At 51.9% G+C, this 13,785-nt stretch overlaps 7 protein-coding genes across 7 annotated transcripts; 2 read left to right on the top strand and 5 right to left on the bottom strand.

The window, feature by feature from the left end:
* Positions 1-94: 94 nt before the first annotated feature.
* Positions 95-733, top strand: N7458_011326 (NAD(P)-dependent oxidoreductase; the record flags this gene model as incomplete). Its single annotated transcript, XM_056914708.1, has 1 exon — positions 95-733. One exon carries the CDS (start codon positions 95-97, stop codon positions 731-733), a length of 639 nt encoding a protein of 212 aa, XP_056759462.1.
* Positions 734-1,042: 309 nt separating this feature from the next.
* Positions 1,043-3,029, bottom strand: ilv3 (dihydroxy-acid dehydratase ILV3; the record flags this gene model as incomplete). Its single annotated transcript, XM_056914709.1, has 3 exons — positions 1,043-1,410; positions 1,482-2,875; positions 2,962-3,029. 3 exons carry the CDS (start codon positions 3,027-3,029, stop codon positions 1,043-1,045), a joined length of 1,830 nt encoding a protein of 609 aa, XP_056759463.1.
* Positions 3,030-3,893: 864 nt separating this feature from the next.
* N7458_011328 (putative protein kinase) lies at positions 3,894-5,943 on the bottom strand (the record flags this gene model as incomplete). Its single annotated transcript, XM_056914710.1, has 3 exons — positions 3,894-4,441; positions 4,495-5,087; positions 5,138-5,943. The coding sequence occupies 3 exons, from the start codon at positions 5,941-5,943 to the stop codon at positions 3,894-3,896; spliced, it is 1,947 nt and encodes a 648-aa protein (XP_056759464.1).
* Positions 5,944-7,778: 1,835 nt separating this feature from the next.
* On the bottom strand, positions 7,779-8,681 carry N7458_011329 (uncharacterized protein; the record flags this gene model as incomplete). The annotated part of the gene is made up of 1 exon (XM_056914711.1): positions 7,779-8,681. One exon carries the CDS (start codon positions 8,679-8,681, stop codon positions 7,779-7,781), a length of 903 nt encoding a protein of 300 aa, XP_056759465.1.
* Positions 8,682-8,974: 293 nt separating this feature from the next.
* On the bottom strand, positions 8,975-9,922 carry N7458_011330 (alpha/beta hydrolase; the record flags this gene model as incomplete). Its single annotated transcript, XM_056914712.1, has 1 exon — positions 8,975-9,922. One exon carries the CDS (start codon positions 9,920-9,922, stop codon positions 8,975-8,977), a length of 948 nt encoding a protein of 315 aa, XP_056759466.1.
* A 585-nt stretch (positions 9,923-10,507) lies between these two features.
* Positions 10,508-11,736, top strand: N7458_011331 (cyclase; the record flags this gene model as incomplete). The annotated part of the gene is made up of 5 exons (XM_056914713.1): positions 10,508-10,692; positions 10,746-10,857; positions 10,915-10,957; positions 11,009-11,116; positions 11,171-11,736. The coding sequence occupies 5 exons, from the start codon at positions 10,508-10,510 to the stop codon at positions 11,734-11,736; spliced, it is 1,014 nt and encodes a 337-aa protein (XP_056759467.1).
* Positions 11,737-12,037: 301 nt separating this feature from the next.
* N7458_011332 (flavin-containing monooxygenase) lies at positions 12,038-13,660 on the bottom strand (the record flags this gene model as incomplete). The annotated part of the gene is made up of 1 exon (XM_056914714.1): positions 12,038-13,660. One exon carries the CDS (start codon positions 13,658-13,660, stop codon positions 12,038-12,040), a length of 1,623 nt encoding a protein of 540 aa, XP_056759468.1.
* Between the last annotated feature and the right edge of the window lie 125 nt (positions 13,661-13,785).

Consider the following 13,785-nt stretch of genomic DNA (forward strand, 5'->3'; position numbering starts at 1 on the left):
TCACTAAAGCATCGCACCACGGCCTAAATCAAACCACGACCCTATAGTTGGGAGCAAAGTCAGCATCCTACCACAGCGCAACAGCATCTTCAATATGCGTGTCCTTGTTATTGGTGGAAATGGACAGACTGGTCGTCTTGTCATCGATGAGGCCTTGCAGCGCGGCCACAAGGTTACAGCCTGGATTCGGGATCCCTCCGCACTTCCAGCTAAGGAAGGCTTAACCATCGTGAAGGGCACACCACTAGAGCCTTCGAACATTGAAAGCGCTTTCAACGCAGTCCAAAGCGATATCCCAACCGCCGTGATCGTCACGCTTGGATCCCCGCAAGTAAAGGGGACCCGAGTCATGACGAATGCGCACGAAAACCTCCTCGCTGCTATGAAAAGGCATGGCGTTTCCAAAATTGCCACATTGTCTTCATTTGGAGTTGGGTCTTCGTTCCCGAATATCAATGCGATTATGAGATTCGCAATTTCCAGAACGAGCTTTAAGCATTTGTTTGAGGACCATAATCAAGTCGATATGACACTGAAGAAGAGCGGAGTGAAATTCGTGTTGTTCAGGGCCGCGAGACTGACTCTGGGGGAAAAGCGCCCGTTCAGTTCTTGGGCGACGACGGGAAAGGACTCGGTGTTTTCGCGGGCTTGGGGGGGATCTCGAGGGCCAGTGTGGCGGCGTGTCTGGTGGATGCTGTTAAGAAGAGCACTTGGGATCGCAGCACCCCTGTGATAACGAACTGATGGGGCATCAAAGTATGGGCCTCTCTACATTACAGAGGGTTAGATATGGTTGACGGATTTAGGTAGGGCGTGGCTGATTTGAGTAGCCCTAGATCAACAGGAATGCTAAGCATTGTGGAATGATATCGAAGGTGCAGATTGATCAACTCAATCATGAACAAGTACAATTCGTATTGAAATGAAATTATATAGCACACCCATAACTAAGCCCAGCCAAATAGTTACATCGCTTTTATGCACGGGCAGAACCAATCACCACCCGGACAACCCAGAAAAAAAGAACACTTCGAGAACGAGTTTACTCTACAGCATCAGTAATACAACCTTGGCTGGCATCCTTGACATTGCGAGCATACTTGCCCAGGGTACCACGCATGGTCAGACCAGTCTCGGGAAGCTTACCCGCAGCCTTGCGGGCCTCCCAGTCCTTACGACGCTCTGCGAGCTCGGACTCGGGCACGTCCAGGTCAAGCACGCGCTGGTCAGCGTCGATGGTGATCACGTCACCGTCGTTGACGAGACCAATGGGGCCGCCGACGGCGGCTTCGGGGACGATGTGGCCGATCAGGAAACCGTGGGAACCGCCGGAGAAGCGGCCATCGGTGATCAGAGCACAGGAGGAGCCGAGACCGTAGCCCATCAGGGCGGAGGAGGGCTTGAGCATTTCTAAGAGGAGAGAGGGGGTTAGTGATGAGGAAAAGCAAAAGCAAAAGCGGGAAGCGGGTTCTGGTTCTTACCAGGCATGCCGGGACCACCCTTAGGACCGCAGTAGCGGATAACAACGACAGTCTTCTCCTCCTTCTTAATCTCGTTGCGTTCTAGCGCAGCGATGAAGTCGTCCTCGGTATCAAACACACGGGCCTTGCCAGTGAATTTGGTGCCCTCCTTACCGGTGATCTTACCAACACTACCACCCGGAGCAAGAGAACCACGCAAGATCTGAATGTGGCCGGTAGACTTGATAGGATTGGAGAGGGGACGGATGATCTTCTGGTCCTCCGGGAAACCAGGAACCTTTTCCAAGTTCTTGGCGAGAGTCTCACCGGTGACGGTCATTCCGGAACCGTCAATGAGACCCTCCTTGAGGAGCATCTTCAGCAGAGCAGGGGTACCACCGATGGCGAAGAGGTCGGCCATGACGTACTTGCCAGAGGGCTTGAGATCAGCCAGGAAGGGGATGCGGTCGGAGACGGCCTGGAAGTCGTCGATGGTGAGCTTGATACCGACGGAGTCGGCGATGGCGATCAAGTGCAGAACAGCATTGGTAGATCCACCAGTGATGTTGACCACGACCATGGCGTTCTCAAAGGCCTGGCGAGTCAGGATATCACGGGGACGGATGTCCTCAGCAAGCAGCTTCTTGATGGCACCACCAGCGGCCAGGCACTCCAAATACTTGGCCTGAGAGTTGGCCGGGTTGGAGGAAGAGCCGGGCAGGGTCATACCCATGGTCTCGATGGCAGTAGCCATAGTGTTGGCAGTGTACATACCACCGCAGGCACCCTCACCGGGGCAAGCGTGACGAATCACGTCGAAACGCTGGGGCTCGGTGATCTCCTTGGCGATGAACTGGCCATAAGCCTGGAAAGCTGAAACAATATCGATATCGGCGTTGTTCTGAGTCACGGCGCACCCGGGCTTAATGGTACCACCGTAGACCATCAAACTGGGACGGTTGACACGACCCATGGCAATCAGAACACCGGGCATGTTCTTGTCACAGCCAGGAATACTAATATTGGCATCGTACCACTGACCCCCCATGACCGTCTCGACAGAGTCGGCAATCAGATCACGACTCTGCAGGGAGAAGCGCATTCCGGGAGTACCCATACTGATGCCGTCACTGACACCGACGGTGTTGAACTGGAATCCAATGAGGCCCTGGTCCTGGACACCCTGGCGCACCTTGTTGTTCAGGTCCAGCAAGTGCATGTTGCAAGGGTTGCCATTGAACCAGACGGACGAAATGCCGACCTGGGCCTTGTTCATGTCCTCCTCCTTGAGGCCGACAGCGTACAGCATGGCCTGCGAGGCACCCTGCGACTTGGGCTGGGTGATGGTGCGCGAGACCTTGTTCAGGGCCTTGTCCTCATTCTGGAAGCGGGGGAGGGTAGTTGAGAGAGTCCGGCTATGGAAGGGTAGTGAGACCGGTTAGCTAGGAGAACACAGCTACGCAAGCAATTGCAACCGAGCTGGAGGTCTTGGGGAACATACACAGTGGCAGTGGACCGGGACAAGCTCCGCAGAGCAGCGGGCACACGCGCCCGAGTTCGAGGCAGCATTGTGATGGAGGAGGGGTTGAGGAGGAAAGAAGCAACCCGAGGAACCACGACAATGATGTAGAGAGACGAAGAAGTTCGGTGGGGGAGGAAATGCCGGGGTCAGGAAAGCAAAAATGGGCGGAAGCTCAGGGAAGTCGGAGTTGGTGCGCTTCTCCCCGGGTCCACCTTCACTAGTGGCTGGTCCATCCAATCTCGGGCCTGGAATTGTCATCGAGATAGACTGAGTCAGACAAGTGCAATAACTAACTAGTTAGTTAACTAACAATGTAGGTACATAGTTAGTGAATAATTACTATGTTGTCATTAGTTACATGTATAACTCTAGTCATAGACCCACGATAGGCACTGATCGAAGGCTGATGCTCGGAACAATCACCGATCTACCCTTAGGTTTGAGGCTCCACGCATGAGTCATGGTGGACCAGTCGAAGCAATTGAGTTTCATCTACAGCGATGCTCCTTATGTTGCTGTACAGAAAGTCCTTCGTTTCACATTTATCTTTCTGAACTCTACCTTGAATGGCAAGGTGTGCGTTTATGTAGTAATATGGGTATAACAGCTGGTCTAGCCACAGGCATAATAGTAACAATATAAAGAAAATCCCAAATCCCAATCGACCTCGGTGGTCATGTCCAAATCAAATGCCTCGTAAAACAGAATGGAACCAAAAAAAAGGCCAAAGAGAAGAAGAAGAGAGTAAAGCGAATGGGAAATATATGCACGGTGGAAAAAAAGGTTGGTGTTGAAACAAAAGGTAAGAAGGAGAAGAGAAAAGAAAAGCAAAGAAAGGAGAGGAAATAATAGAGGGAATAATATGAAGAACAGAAACAAAGCAAAAGTCAAAGACGTCAAGAAGGCCGGCTCTATGGCACCTCTTTATCACTTCGTTTCAGCCCAGCAGGGACATCGATGGCATCGTGCACCCACGGAATGACGGCAATCTCATCCAGCGTTTTGCGCTTGGTGTTGCGCTTAAGTAGACCTCCCACGCAGAGCTGAGCACCATCCAGGCCTTCGCCCTTCTCGGGGTCCCACTCCTCGTCCTCATTGGCATATCGGTACCAACTCCACTCGCAACGCGCGATCCGATGAGGAGTACGTGCGCGGAGTTTCGCCGGATCGCCTCGAGTACCAGGGAGGACATCGAATGGCAGACGGTTCTCCATGATGGCATAGAGCAGCACACCCAGAGCCCATGCATCAGTGGCACGGCCGTCGTAGGACTGGGCCATCAAAATTTCTGGAGCCGCATAGTCTTCACTGCCGCAGCGAGTCTGCAAGAGCGGACTTTCTGGTGGCTCGGGAATACGTCGAGACAGTCCGAGGTCACTGAGAGTAACCACGGCACGGTCATATGTGCGCCAGTCCGTCACGGACTCAATAGCGGGAATCGGCATGGTCAACAAGACGTCTAGGCAAATTGTTAGCAGAGCGATGACGTAAAAGTCGGGTCATAAGACTCACTCTCCAATTTGATATCCCGATGAACGATATAGTGAGAATGCAAATAACGGACTGCATCGACCAACTCGCCAAAGACGCGACGAATCAGACCCGGTGACATGGGCCGTTGGCCCGAAGTTGCGAATTCAAATAAATCCCCCCCAGGACAATAATCCAGTACCAGCAGAGCACGCTTCTCATCGCTTCCAAATGCCTTCAGCTGGACCAACGAAGGATGGTTCACCGATTTCAAAATCTCAACTTCGCGCTTCAAGGAAATCTCTAGACGCTCCTCATCGGCTCCCCCAGCAGGACCATGCTCGATGATCTTCACCGCGACCAACTTCTGACTTGTCGGGATGGGCATAATATCGCCAGCGCCATCGGTATCCGGCGAGAGAGGAGCTTCAGGCAATTGCTCTACTCGCGCAGCGAGATTGACCTGACTGAACGTGCCTTGGCCCAGAACTCGGATCTTGCGGTACAACCGGGCTTGTTGAGTGCGAATCGACTTGACCGAGTATATTTCCTCCGACTTGGAGAGGGGTGTAGGGTGGTGAATGACCAGCTCCGTGTCGCTATCACCATACCCGCTTCCACTGCTGCGGGGAGGACTGGGGGGCGGACGTTTGGCAAGGCGATACCGCGATGAACCGCTAAATACTGTTCGCGATGCAGGCCCGTCGATTTCGAATCGGTGCTCGACGAAGGCGCAATGCTTGGACCGGCACCTGAGACAGCAACCGGGCGCGGTATGGACATGCGACCCGGAGGCGCATAGTCACTGAGACTGCGGTTGCGGGAATGGTGTTTCGTGTGCGAGTCGCGACGAACGCGACTCGGTGATTCTTGCGCCGGGTTATCCAATCCATTATAAGATTTGTTGTTCCGGGACCGCGAAGTGATCACGGGAGGACCTAGCATCTGCGATGAGTCACTCAGTCGCAAGCTCGAATTGCTCCGTGACGCGGTGGAGGAGGTGCGAGATAAGGACGGTAAATCGCCGCGCCGCCACGGTACTGCCCCGCCGAGAGGCGACGGCAACGGGGTAATATCGCCCATGGCGTTCAGCTGGGGCGACGACATGATCGAGGCCGGAGACAAAGAGCCGGCACTGGATAGTGCGGGCGCGACAAGCGCGCGCAGACTCGGCGTGCGTTGCGGGAGGCTGCCAGAGGACAAACTGATCGAAGCCAAGGGATCGGAGTCGCGATGCGAGCTGGTGGGACGAATGTTGGGTAAGTCGGTACGAATCTGCAGCGAGGGCAGGCCTGGTATGGAAGGCACGTCTATTGGGGCCGTGGGAGTCACAGAAAGCGCGGCAGCAGCAGAAGCCGCCGACTCTTGTGGATGCTGAGGATCGTCGGGTCCATGGTTGCTGGAAACGGCCTCGTGCGAGTCCGGCAGGGTTTGCGGGCAAATAATAGCCAGGCCTGACCTCGCGGTCGGTCCGGACTCGGGGGTCCCCATGGACGTGAGGGTGCGAAAACGGCAAAAGGTCCTACGGAGAGTAAAGAGAGAGAGAGAGAGAAAAACAGACAAGGACGAATGATCGAGGCTGTAGCGAGGGAACCGTAGATAAGGTGTCTCAGCCTCCAGACCTAAAGGGCCTTAGCGTGGGGAGCAGGACCCGTTGAGGGTCAACGGGTCTAACGTCTTGAGGCGGGCATGTAGTTTAGAAGAAGGAAGATGAAAGAGAAGCAGGATGAAGAAATTGGCAGACTGCACGACGAGTCCCCTGGAAGTCCCCTGGAATTGAGCGCTCTTCCACGAGGGAAAACGCGGCCGGGCCCAAATTGAACGATGACGATCGCAAGGAAAACCGGCAGGTCAGCTGACGGCTGCCTTTCCCCGCATTCGGAAGCACAGTCAGAGGAGTCTGTATACTCCGAACAGTGTAAGGATGTACTCGCCAGGGTATTCTCAGAGGATAGTCGACATCTATCAATCACGACTATTCTTAGGTTCATTTTCCATTTCCATCTCCTCCATCCCTCGCTTATGCTTATGCTTCATTCCTTTCTCTCCCAGCCCCAACACCCTCCGGTCCGGCTTCCAATTCTTGTGAACCCCGAAGGAACCCGCCCTCATACAAACTCCCCTCCCAATGATTATACTTCCAATCTATTTATACGCTCAAAAAAGGCAACCCGGGCCTCCCCCAATGGCCAAGCTCCATATGAGCTCACATCTTTCCATTCTCGGGAATCAGCTGCAGTCATCAGTCACCAGCCACCTGGGCCAAGGCCCGAGATGAAAGATGGGCCTTTTTTTTTTTTGCGGAGGGCCCCCGTTCCAGTTCCACTCTGCCCGGCTGCAGACGCAGGGGCCAGCTTCGATGCGCCACGATGCCGAGAATGTTGAAAAGCTGACGACGAGAAGTGCGCCAAGGAATTCGAGCCTCGTCAGTGGCACACAAGATGCATTCTACGCAGTACGAGGGATCCGACAGAGAAACTCAATTTGACTTACCCTTTTTTGTACCGGGAGAGCAATAATCCACTACCTCGGACAATAATAATGACATCAAACAGGATCACAAAGATATCCACCCCCCAGAGCTTAGCTATACGAACCGGTTCCTTCACTGCGGGATTTACCGAGTCCATCGGGCCAATCATGACATGTACTCGGTCGCAGGACAATGGAGCGTGTCCATAACGTTACGTAGGGGTTAGACTGGATCACTAAATTGGGGGGCCATTATTGGCTCCTCGAGGATACTTCAAGAATCAAGGTGGCTGGGAGGTTCATGCTCGAACCCCATGAGCGTCCAATAATTGGCCTTTTACCTGGCTTGGCGAAGAACATGAAAGGATATTAGGTACGGGGATATTATCCGTTGAGCATTGGTCTAGGATCGTTTCCTTGCTGTTTACAGTGACTAGTTCTGCAGTGGTGTTCCATAAGTTTGCAACCCCCGAAAAGGTTCAAAACCATCTCATCAGCTATACATTAAAAGGCAAGTTGAACAGAGATGCCGGGGATATCTAGAAAGAGGGTTCAAAAGACCTTCACGAAGATCCATTAAAAATATAAAATCGAGGCATATGTAGATGGCCTTGTTTTCTTGGTCCCTGGGTACTGCCACTGTAGATCGATTTATTCATGCCTTACATTCACCCTACATCGTAATGGCCCAGCCAATATGCAATTAAATAAATTACTCGGCAGACAAAGTAAGATTCCATCTTTCCACGAGAATAGCAATTGCTTATTTGAAGTACCTGCAGATTCATGTAATCTCCATCGAATCGCACATACTAAGCTAAGATCAGTGCCTACCTCCATCCAGCCTTCCATCCCTAAAACCGATTCTCCGGTACAATCAACCGCCCCGCCAACTCCCCATACGCACCCTCCACTTCACTAATTCCCTGCCCTTGAATCCAATACCCTTTACCATTACCCTGTTCCGCCGTCGCAGCAACAATAATCGCCCATGCCGCATCCTCGGGCGAGCTTTTCAGGGTATCCGGGTGTGTCGTCGCCTGGAGACCCTCGACCATCGGAGTCAACGTCAACCACGGGGCAATCCACGAAATAGACACACCCGCCTCGACAACTTCACTAATCTGCGCAGTACTACGGGCAAGACCGAGGACTGCATGTTTAGTCGCGGTATAAAGCGGCTGCGAAGAGACAGGCACGTAAGAGCCCGCAGATCCAACAACAACAATTCGGCCTCCGCCGTGCTGCTTCATATGATGAATGCCCAGTTTCAGGCCGAAAACCACAGAGTTCACATTCACATCGAACAGCTGGGTTGAAGGTCGCTCCAGACGAGTGCTGCCCTGAACGTGGGCATCTACCTCATCGGCGAGGTAATTATAGCGAACCTGCGAGGCCATCTGATCCCGCTGTTCGCCGTTGGAAGTTTGTAACAGTACAATCTCGGGGTTGATAGCAGCATTACAGACCAGCAGATGCACTGCGCCGATAGTCTTCGTGACATGATCGAACAATGCTACCTGCTGATTCCAATCGCTCACATCGCAGGTCTGATATGTGGCTCCATGGCCGACCGTCGCACACGCTGTCTTCAGGGCATCCTCGTGCAAGTCTACCAGGACCACGCGGGCACCATGTCGAGCGAGAAGCGATGCAGTTGCAAAGCCAATCCCGCGAGCTGCGCCGGTCACGATGGCGACGCGGTTGTTGAGGAGATTGTGGACGGTTGAGCTGTCGGGTCTGGGGATGGTTGTCATTTTGGGCGAGGCGTGGAGGCTTAATCGATCAGTTTCTGGTATATGTGAGAGGCTAAGGCCGGTCTTATATGCGATTTCATCCTGTCTAGGCCCGCACGGAGCTCGGTCTATCCGTTTTCCGTCTTTTACATCGCACTAGTGTTCACGTCTCTAGCCGAGAGCAAGGAGAATCGATTACAGATGTGGTCTAATTATCGCTTACTTTTATATGCAATTACTTGATCATTCATTTATATAATATTCCAATTCCATCTTGTCCTCCCAATTTCTGCACCTGCACCCCTAGTCTCATTTCAAAAGCTGGTCATAGCCCTATCCCGATTGGCAATAGCCTGCTGTGTCACACCAGCCAACGGCGCAAATGCCTCAAATCCATGTGGAAGACCAGGATAAATATGGCATTCAGTGGGAATATCTGCCGCCACAAATCTGCGCACATATTCCAGTCCCTCATACACAAAAATATCCAGCTGTGGACAATCTAGATACAATGGAGGAAGTCCCACCACGCTCTCTACCCGCGCCGGTGCAGCATACGCCTCAATCTTGTCCGTTCCTGCATCGGGACCAAGATATGCCGTCCAACCAGTGATATTGTCAATCTCCGTCCAAAACGCCAGGTCCCCGGCATTATTGGTAATTGTCCGGTCGTCCAGCATGGGGTAGATCAAGATCTGCTTCGCAATTGGAGGAGATAGAGCCGCATCGCGAGCTTTAAGCGTCAACGCCGCAACCAATCCTCCTCCTGCACTTTCGCCCATCAGCGCAATACGAGCAGGATCGATGGATAGCGAAGCTGCATTATCATACACCCATCGAAGCGCAGCCCAGCAGTCGTTCAAGGGAAGTGGGTATGGATGTTCGGGTGCTAGTCGGTAATCGATCGTCAAGATCTGGACTCCTGTGCGTGCGACGGAGGCAATATGTGGGACTGAGCACTGTTCGGCCGTCAAGGAGATGTATCCTCCACCGTGGATGTGCACGATGGCTGGCTTTTCGTCGTCACGAGCAGCACTGCGCTTGCGGAAATGATATACCATCACTTGGTGACCATCGGATGTTGCAACGTGATGAACTAGTCTCTCCACGTCTTCTGGCAGTGGAGGCAGCTCGCTTGTCATTGCTGCCAATAGGGCTCGTCGGGTTGTAACATCATGGAGCGGTGGTTTGGGGGCTTGTGCTAATTGTTGCAACACTGGGCCGGCCTCTTTGAGGAATTCGGGATGATACTGTAGAGACATTGCAATAGCGGTAGGATGTATGTCATTCAATGAATGTCACGCATGAGCAATCAGTTTTCTCTATTCTTTGCGCTTTTACTCCGCAATTTATCGTGACGCCCTCAGCTTTGGCAACCAAATCTCCGCATCCGCTCTGTCCTTTTAGCGTCCCGGTTCACGACGCTCTATTCCCCATTCATCTGTTCCTTTCGCCTATTTCGCAATCATCCTCTCCGCGATCCGAGTCATTTGACTCTACTCTTCCCCTCGGATCGCATTAGTTCCTGTCCCCGATAGCGCGGTTTGATATCCCCATAGCTCCACCCTCAGTGTGGGGAAAACACCCTTTAGGTAGTTGACAGCGAGATGTGCCCGTCCTATCCATACTCACCCGCTGGAGTCGATACCAGACAACTCCATTGTGATTATTGAGTCCATATTCTCAGCATCCACTGATAGTCCACGACTCCACATTATGTCATTGCTTCTAAAGCACGGAAGTATCGGTATATGGACGGAAGTATCGGTGCCATATACCCTAGGTTGTAAAAGCCTTAGCCGCACATCATAATATTCTTTCTGTTGAAAATTAATATTGCGATCAAAATGAGTCACCAATTGCCCACATTTGATCAGCTGCCACCGGTTGAGGGCATGCCCCAGGGCTGTGCATGGGGTATCTTCGATAAAGATGGGCAGAAAGACGTTTTTGGGACGCTCAACCTATTGACACCAGAGGTAATCAAGGCCGCAACCGCAGAGGTTCGAAGGGGAGTTTCTGTCTCTCTCAAGTAAGTTTTAATCCGATTATACTGATATTTGCGAACTACTTACAAGTACGCAGCTGGCCCCTCGGGAGTATCAAGAATCCTAATTTCTTTCGCAAGAGCCTTGCTCACAATGTGATGAAGTTGGAGGATGTTGAGGACGGGTCGCATTATGGATTCGACGAGGAGGTATGATGCTATTCTTAGATTGACTGCAATATATGCTTAAATGCTAAATGAGTCCAGATTGAGTTCAATACTCAAGCAAGCAGCCAGTGGGATAGTTTATGTATGTTCTACACAGAGGATAACTGTAAGGTCGGGTCTAATCTATGAACAGGCCACTTTTTACATATTCCTACGGGAATGGCATACAATGGAGTGAAACCCACCGTTGCTGGGCTACAGAATCCAACCACTGCGACCGTAAACCTCCCTACTCTTGACAGTCAGTTATCCTATTCCAGAACATACTACGAATTGTAACATTGAAATTATCAAGAATGGCACGACCGAGGTTGTATCGTCGGCCGCGGCGTTTTAATCGACTATAAATCCTACGCCGACCACCATGACATCCAATACTCCCCCTTCAGCGGGCACCGCATCAGCACCTCCGACATAGAGGCCGTAGCCGCATGGCAAGGCACAAAGTTCCAACCCGGTGACATTCTCATCGTTCGCTTCGGGGTGACTGAGGAAATCGGCAAAATGACCGCCGAACAACAAGCCACCGCGATGTCTACTCACCATGCATGCGGACTGGAAGGCACCGAAGAGATGGCCAGGTGGATATGGAACAAGCATTTCGCAGCGGTGGCCAGTGATAATGTTGCTGTAGAAGCCATGCCTCCGATGCGCGATGGTAAGGAGCAACCATTGACTCAACTGGTCTTGCATCAATGGTGTCTGAGTATGTTTGGTCTGCCGCTGGGTGAGCTGTGGCATCTCAAAGAACTGGCGGAGCGGTGCGAGGCTGAGCAAAAATGGACGTTTTTGTTGACTTCGGCTCCTTTGAACGTGCCAGGGGCAGTGGGTAGCCCAGCCAATGCGCTGGCCATTCTTTGAAGCCAAGCTCATTAGATACCATCCTGACATTCATCGCACTGGGATTGTTGCAATTCCTGAGGATAGCAAAGGAGAACCAAAAGATTAAGTCCCTATAAAAAAAGGTTCTGGCCAAGCAATAGCGAAATACGCTGTGAAAGCATGAGTACGATTTACCTAGACGAGAAAAGCTTTCAAGATCAATCCTTTTTTAAATCTAGCAACTTTCAAGACTCCCCGATAATGAACAAATGAACAAATATAAACAGGCAGAGCTCGAGAACTCTATATAAATCGAAAGACCGTGACAGGAATTGTCCCATCACGACGATGTATGAAATCCATCCCAGTTCTCCAGCGCCTCTGTGCAGCACTTCCACCAACTCGGCATCCCACCAAGCCAGATAAGAGGCTCTCGTCGCTTCCCAGGAATATTTGCGCCCATATACCACGAATCTGTCTTAGGGTACAGAGTTCGTTGACTGGCTTGGAAAACCTGCTCACGCCATTGGTCAGCCGCCTGCTGCGTAGGCTCGATCGAATCGATTCCTTCCTTTTGCATCTTCTCGATGGCATTGCAAATCCAATCCACCTCCATCTCAATGAAGGGTGGTCCGTTTGCCAGAGACGTCGGTGCCTGGGGACCGTACACCATGAACAAGTTGGGGGTATCCGGGACCATAAGTCCCAGGTGAGTAAACACACCGTTCGTCCATTTTTCAGCCAGTGACTGCTGGTTCTTGTCCGTGATCCCGAGGTCTAAAAGGCTACCAGTGACAGCGTCGTAGCCAGTCGCAAAAATGACGACGTCGAGATCGTGATGTCGAGTAAGATCCCCATCGCCGGTCACAATTCCAGAAGCATCAAACTCGACAATAGGCGACTTTTTGAGGTTATGGAGGATAACGTTGGGACGATCAATCATCTCATAGTAATCCTGCTCCAGACTGGGTCTCTTTGTTCCCACAAGCATATGCTGTTTCAATGGAGCCACCAGGTCCATCTTTTCGGTATTCGTCATGCGCTTGCGCACTTTCTGGACCCAGTAGTCGTAGAAAATGCCATTGGTCTTCTCGTCCAGCAGGAAGTCATAGTAGTTTGAGACGAGGAAGCTGTATCCACCGCGAGCCCAAAGCTCGTCAAAGAGCTCTTTCCGCTCTTCGGGCGAAGCCTGATGAGCCGATTGATAACGGGCGTTGTGGGGAAATCCAGAGGCAGATTTGTAGCAGCGGTCAAAGATACCGTCGTAGTAACCCTTCATCATCTCAGCTTCTTCTGGTGCAATAGAGCGTTGATGCATGGGGATAGTGAAGCAGGGTGTGCGGATGAAAACATTGAGCTCGCAGTCTTCTTTGGCCAAAGTTTGCACGATCTGGAGGCCAGATGCACCATTTCCGATAACCCCAACGCGCTTGCCCGTCACATCCAAAGACTTTGGATAATCAGCCGCATGCACCAGTGCCCCATTATACGACTCCAAGCCCTTGAATTGCGGGTAATGCTTCTTGTACGAAGATCCAGTCGCAGCGATGACGTACTTGCAGGTGGCCGTCAAGCCCGTGTTGGTCTGCAAAGTCCACCGGCGTGCAACAGAATCGTATTCGGTTTTTGTCACAATAGTGTTGAAGAATGCATCCTTGCTAAGATCCAGAACGTTATCCACATGCTGAAAATATCGTCGCAGTTCTTCGTCACCCGGGAATCGCTCCGAGAAATTCCACCCTTTCCAGACGGCAGGAATATTGAACTGATACGCGGGTGTTTCCGAGTCCACACGAGCTCCAGGGTATCTGTTCCAATGCCAAACTCCTCCAAAGGCACTACCAGCTTCGATAAGCTTGACAGAGAGGCCGAGATTGCGTAGCTTATAGAGGGAATTGCATCCTCCGAAGCCACCACCGATGACAATGGCATCGGTCTCGATATGAGGGCCGATTCGAGTCATCGTTGTCGCACACAATCAGGGTAATTGACAATGTAAGAAAGTTCCGGATTAGCAACTGTGTTCGATTTGGATGTTGGAAAAAAGCACCTTTTCATCCATTGTGAAAAGGCAATTCAGCCAGCACG

This window comes from Penicillium daleae, assembly GCF_028827525.1.
Source record: "Penicillium daleae strain IBT 16125 chromosome Unknown utg000009l_segment0_segment0, whole genome shotgun sequence".
Lineage (NCBI taxonomy): Eukaryota > Fungi > Ascomycota > Eurotiomycetes > Eurotiales > Aspergillaceae > Penicillium > Penicillium daleae.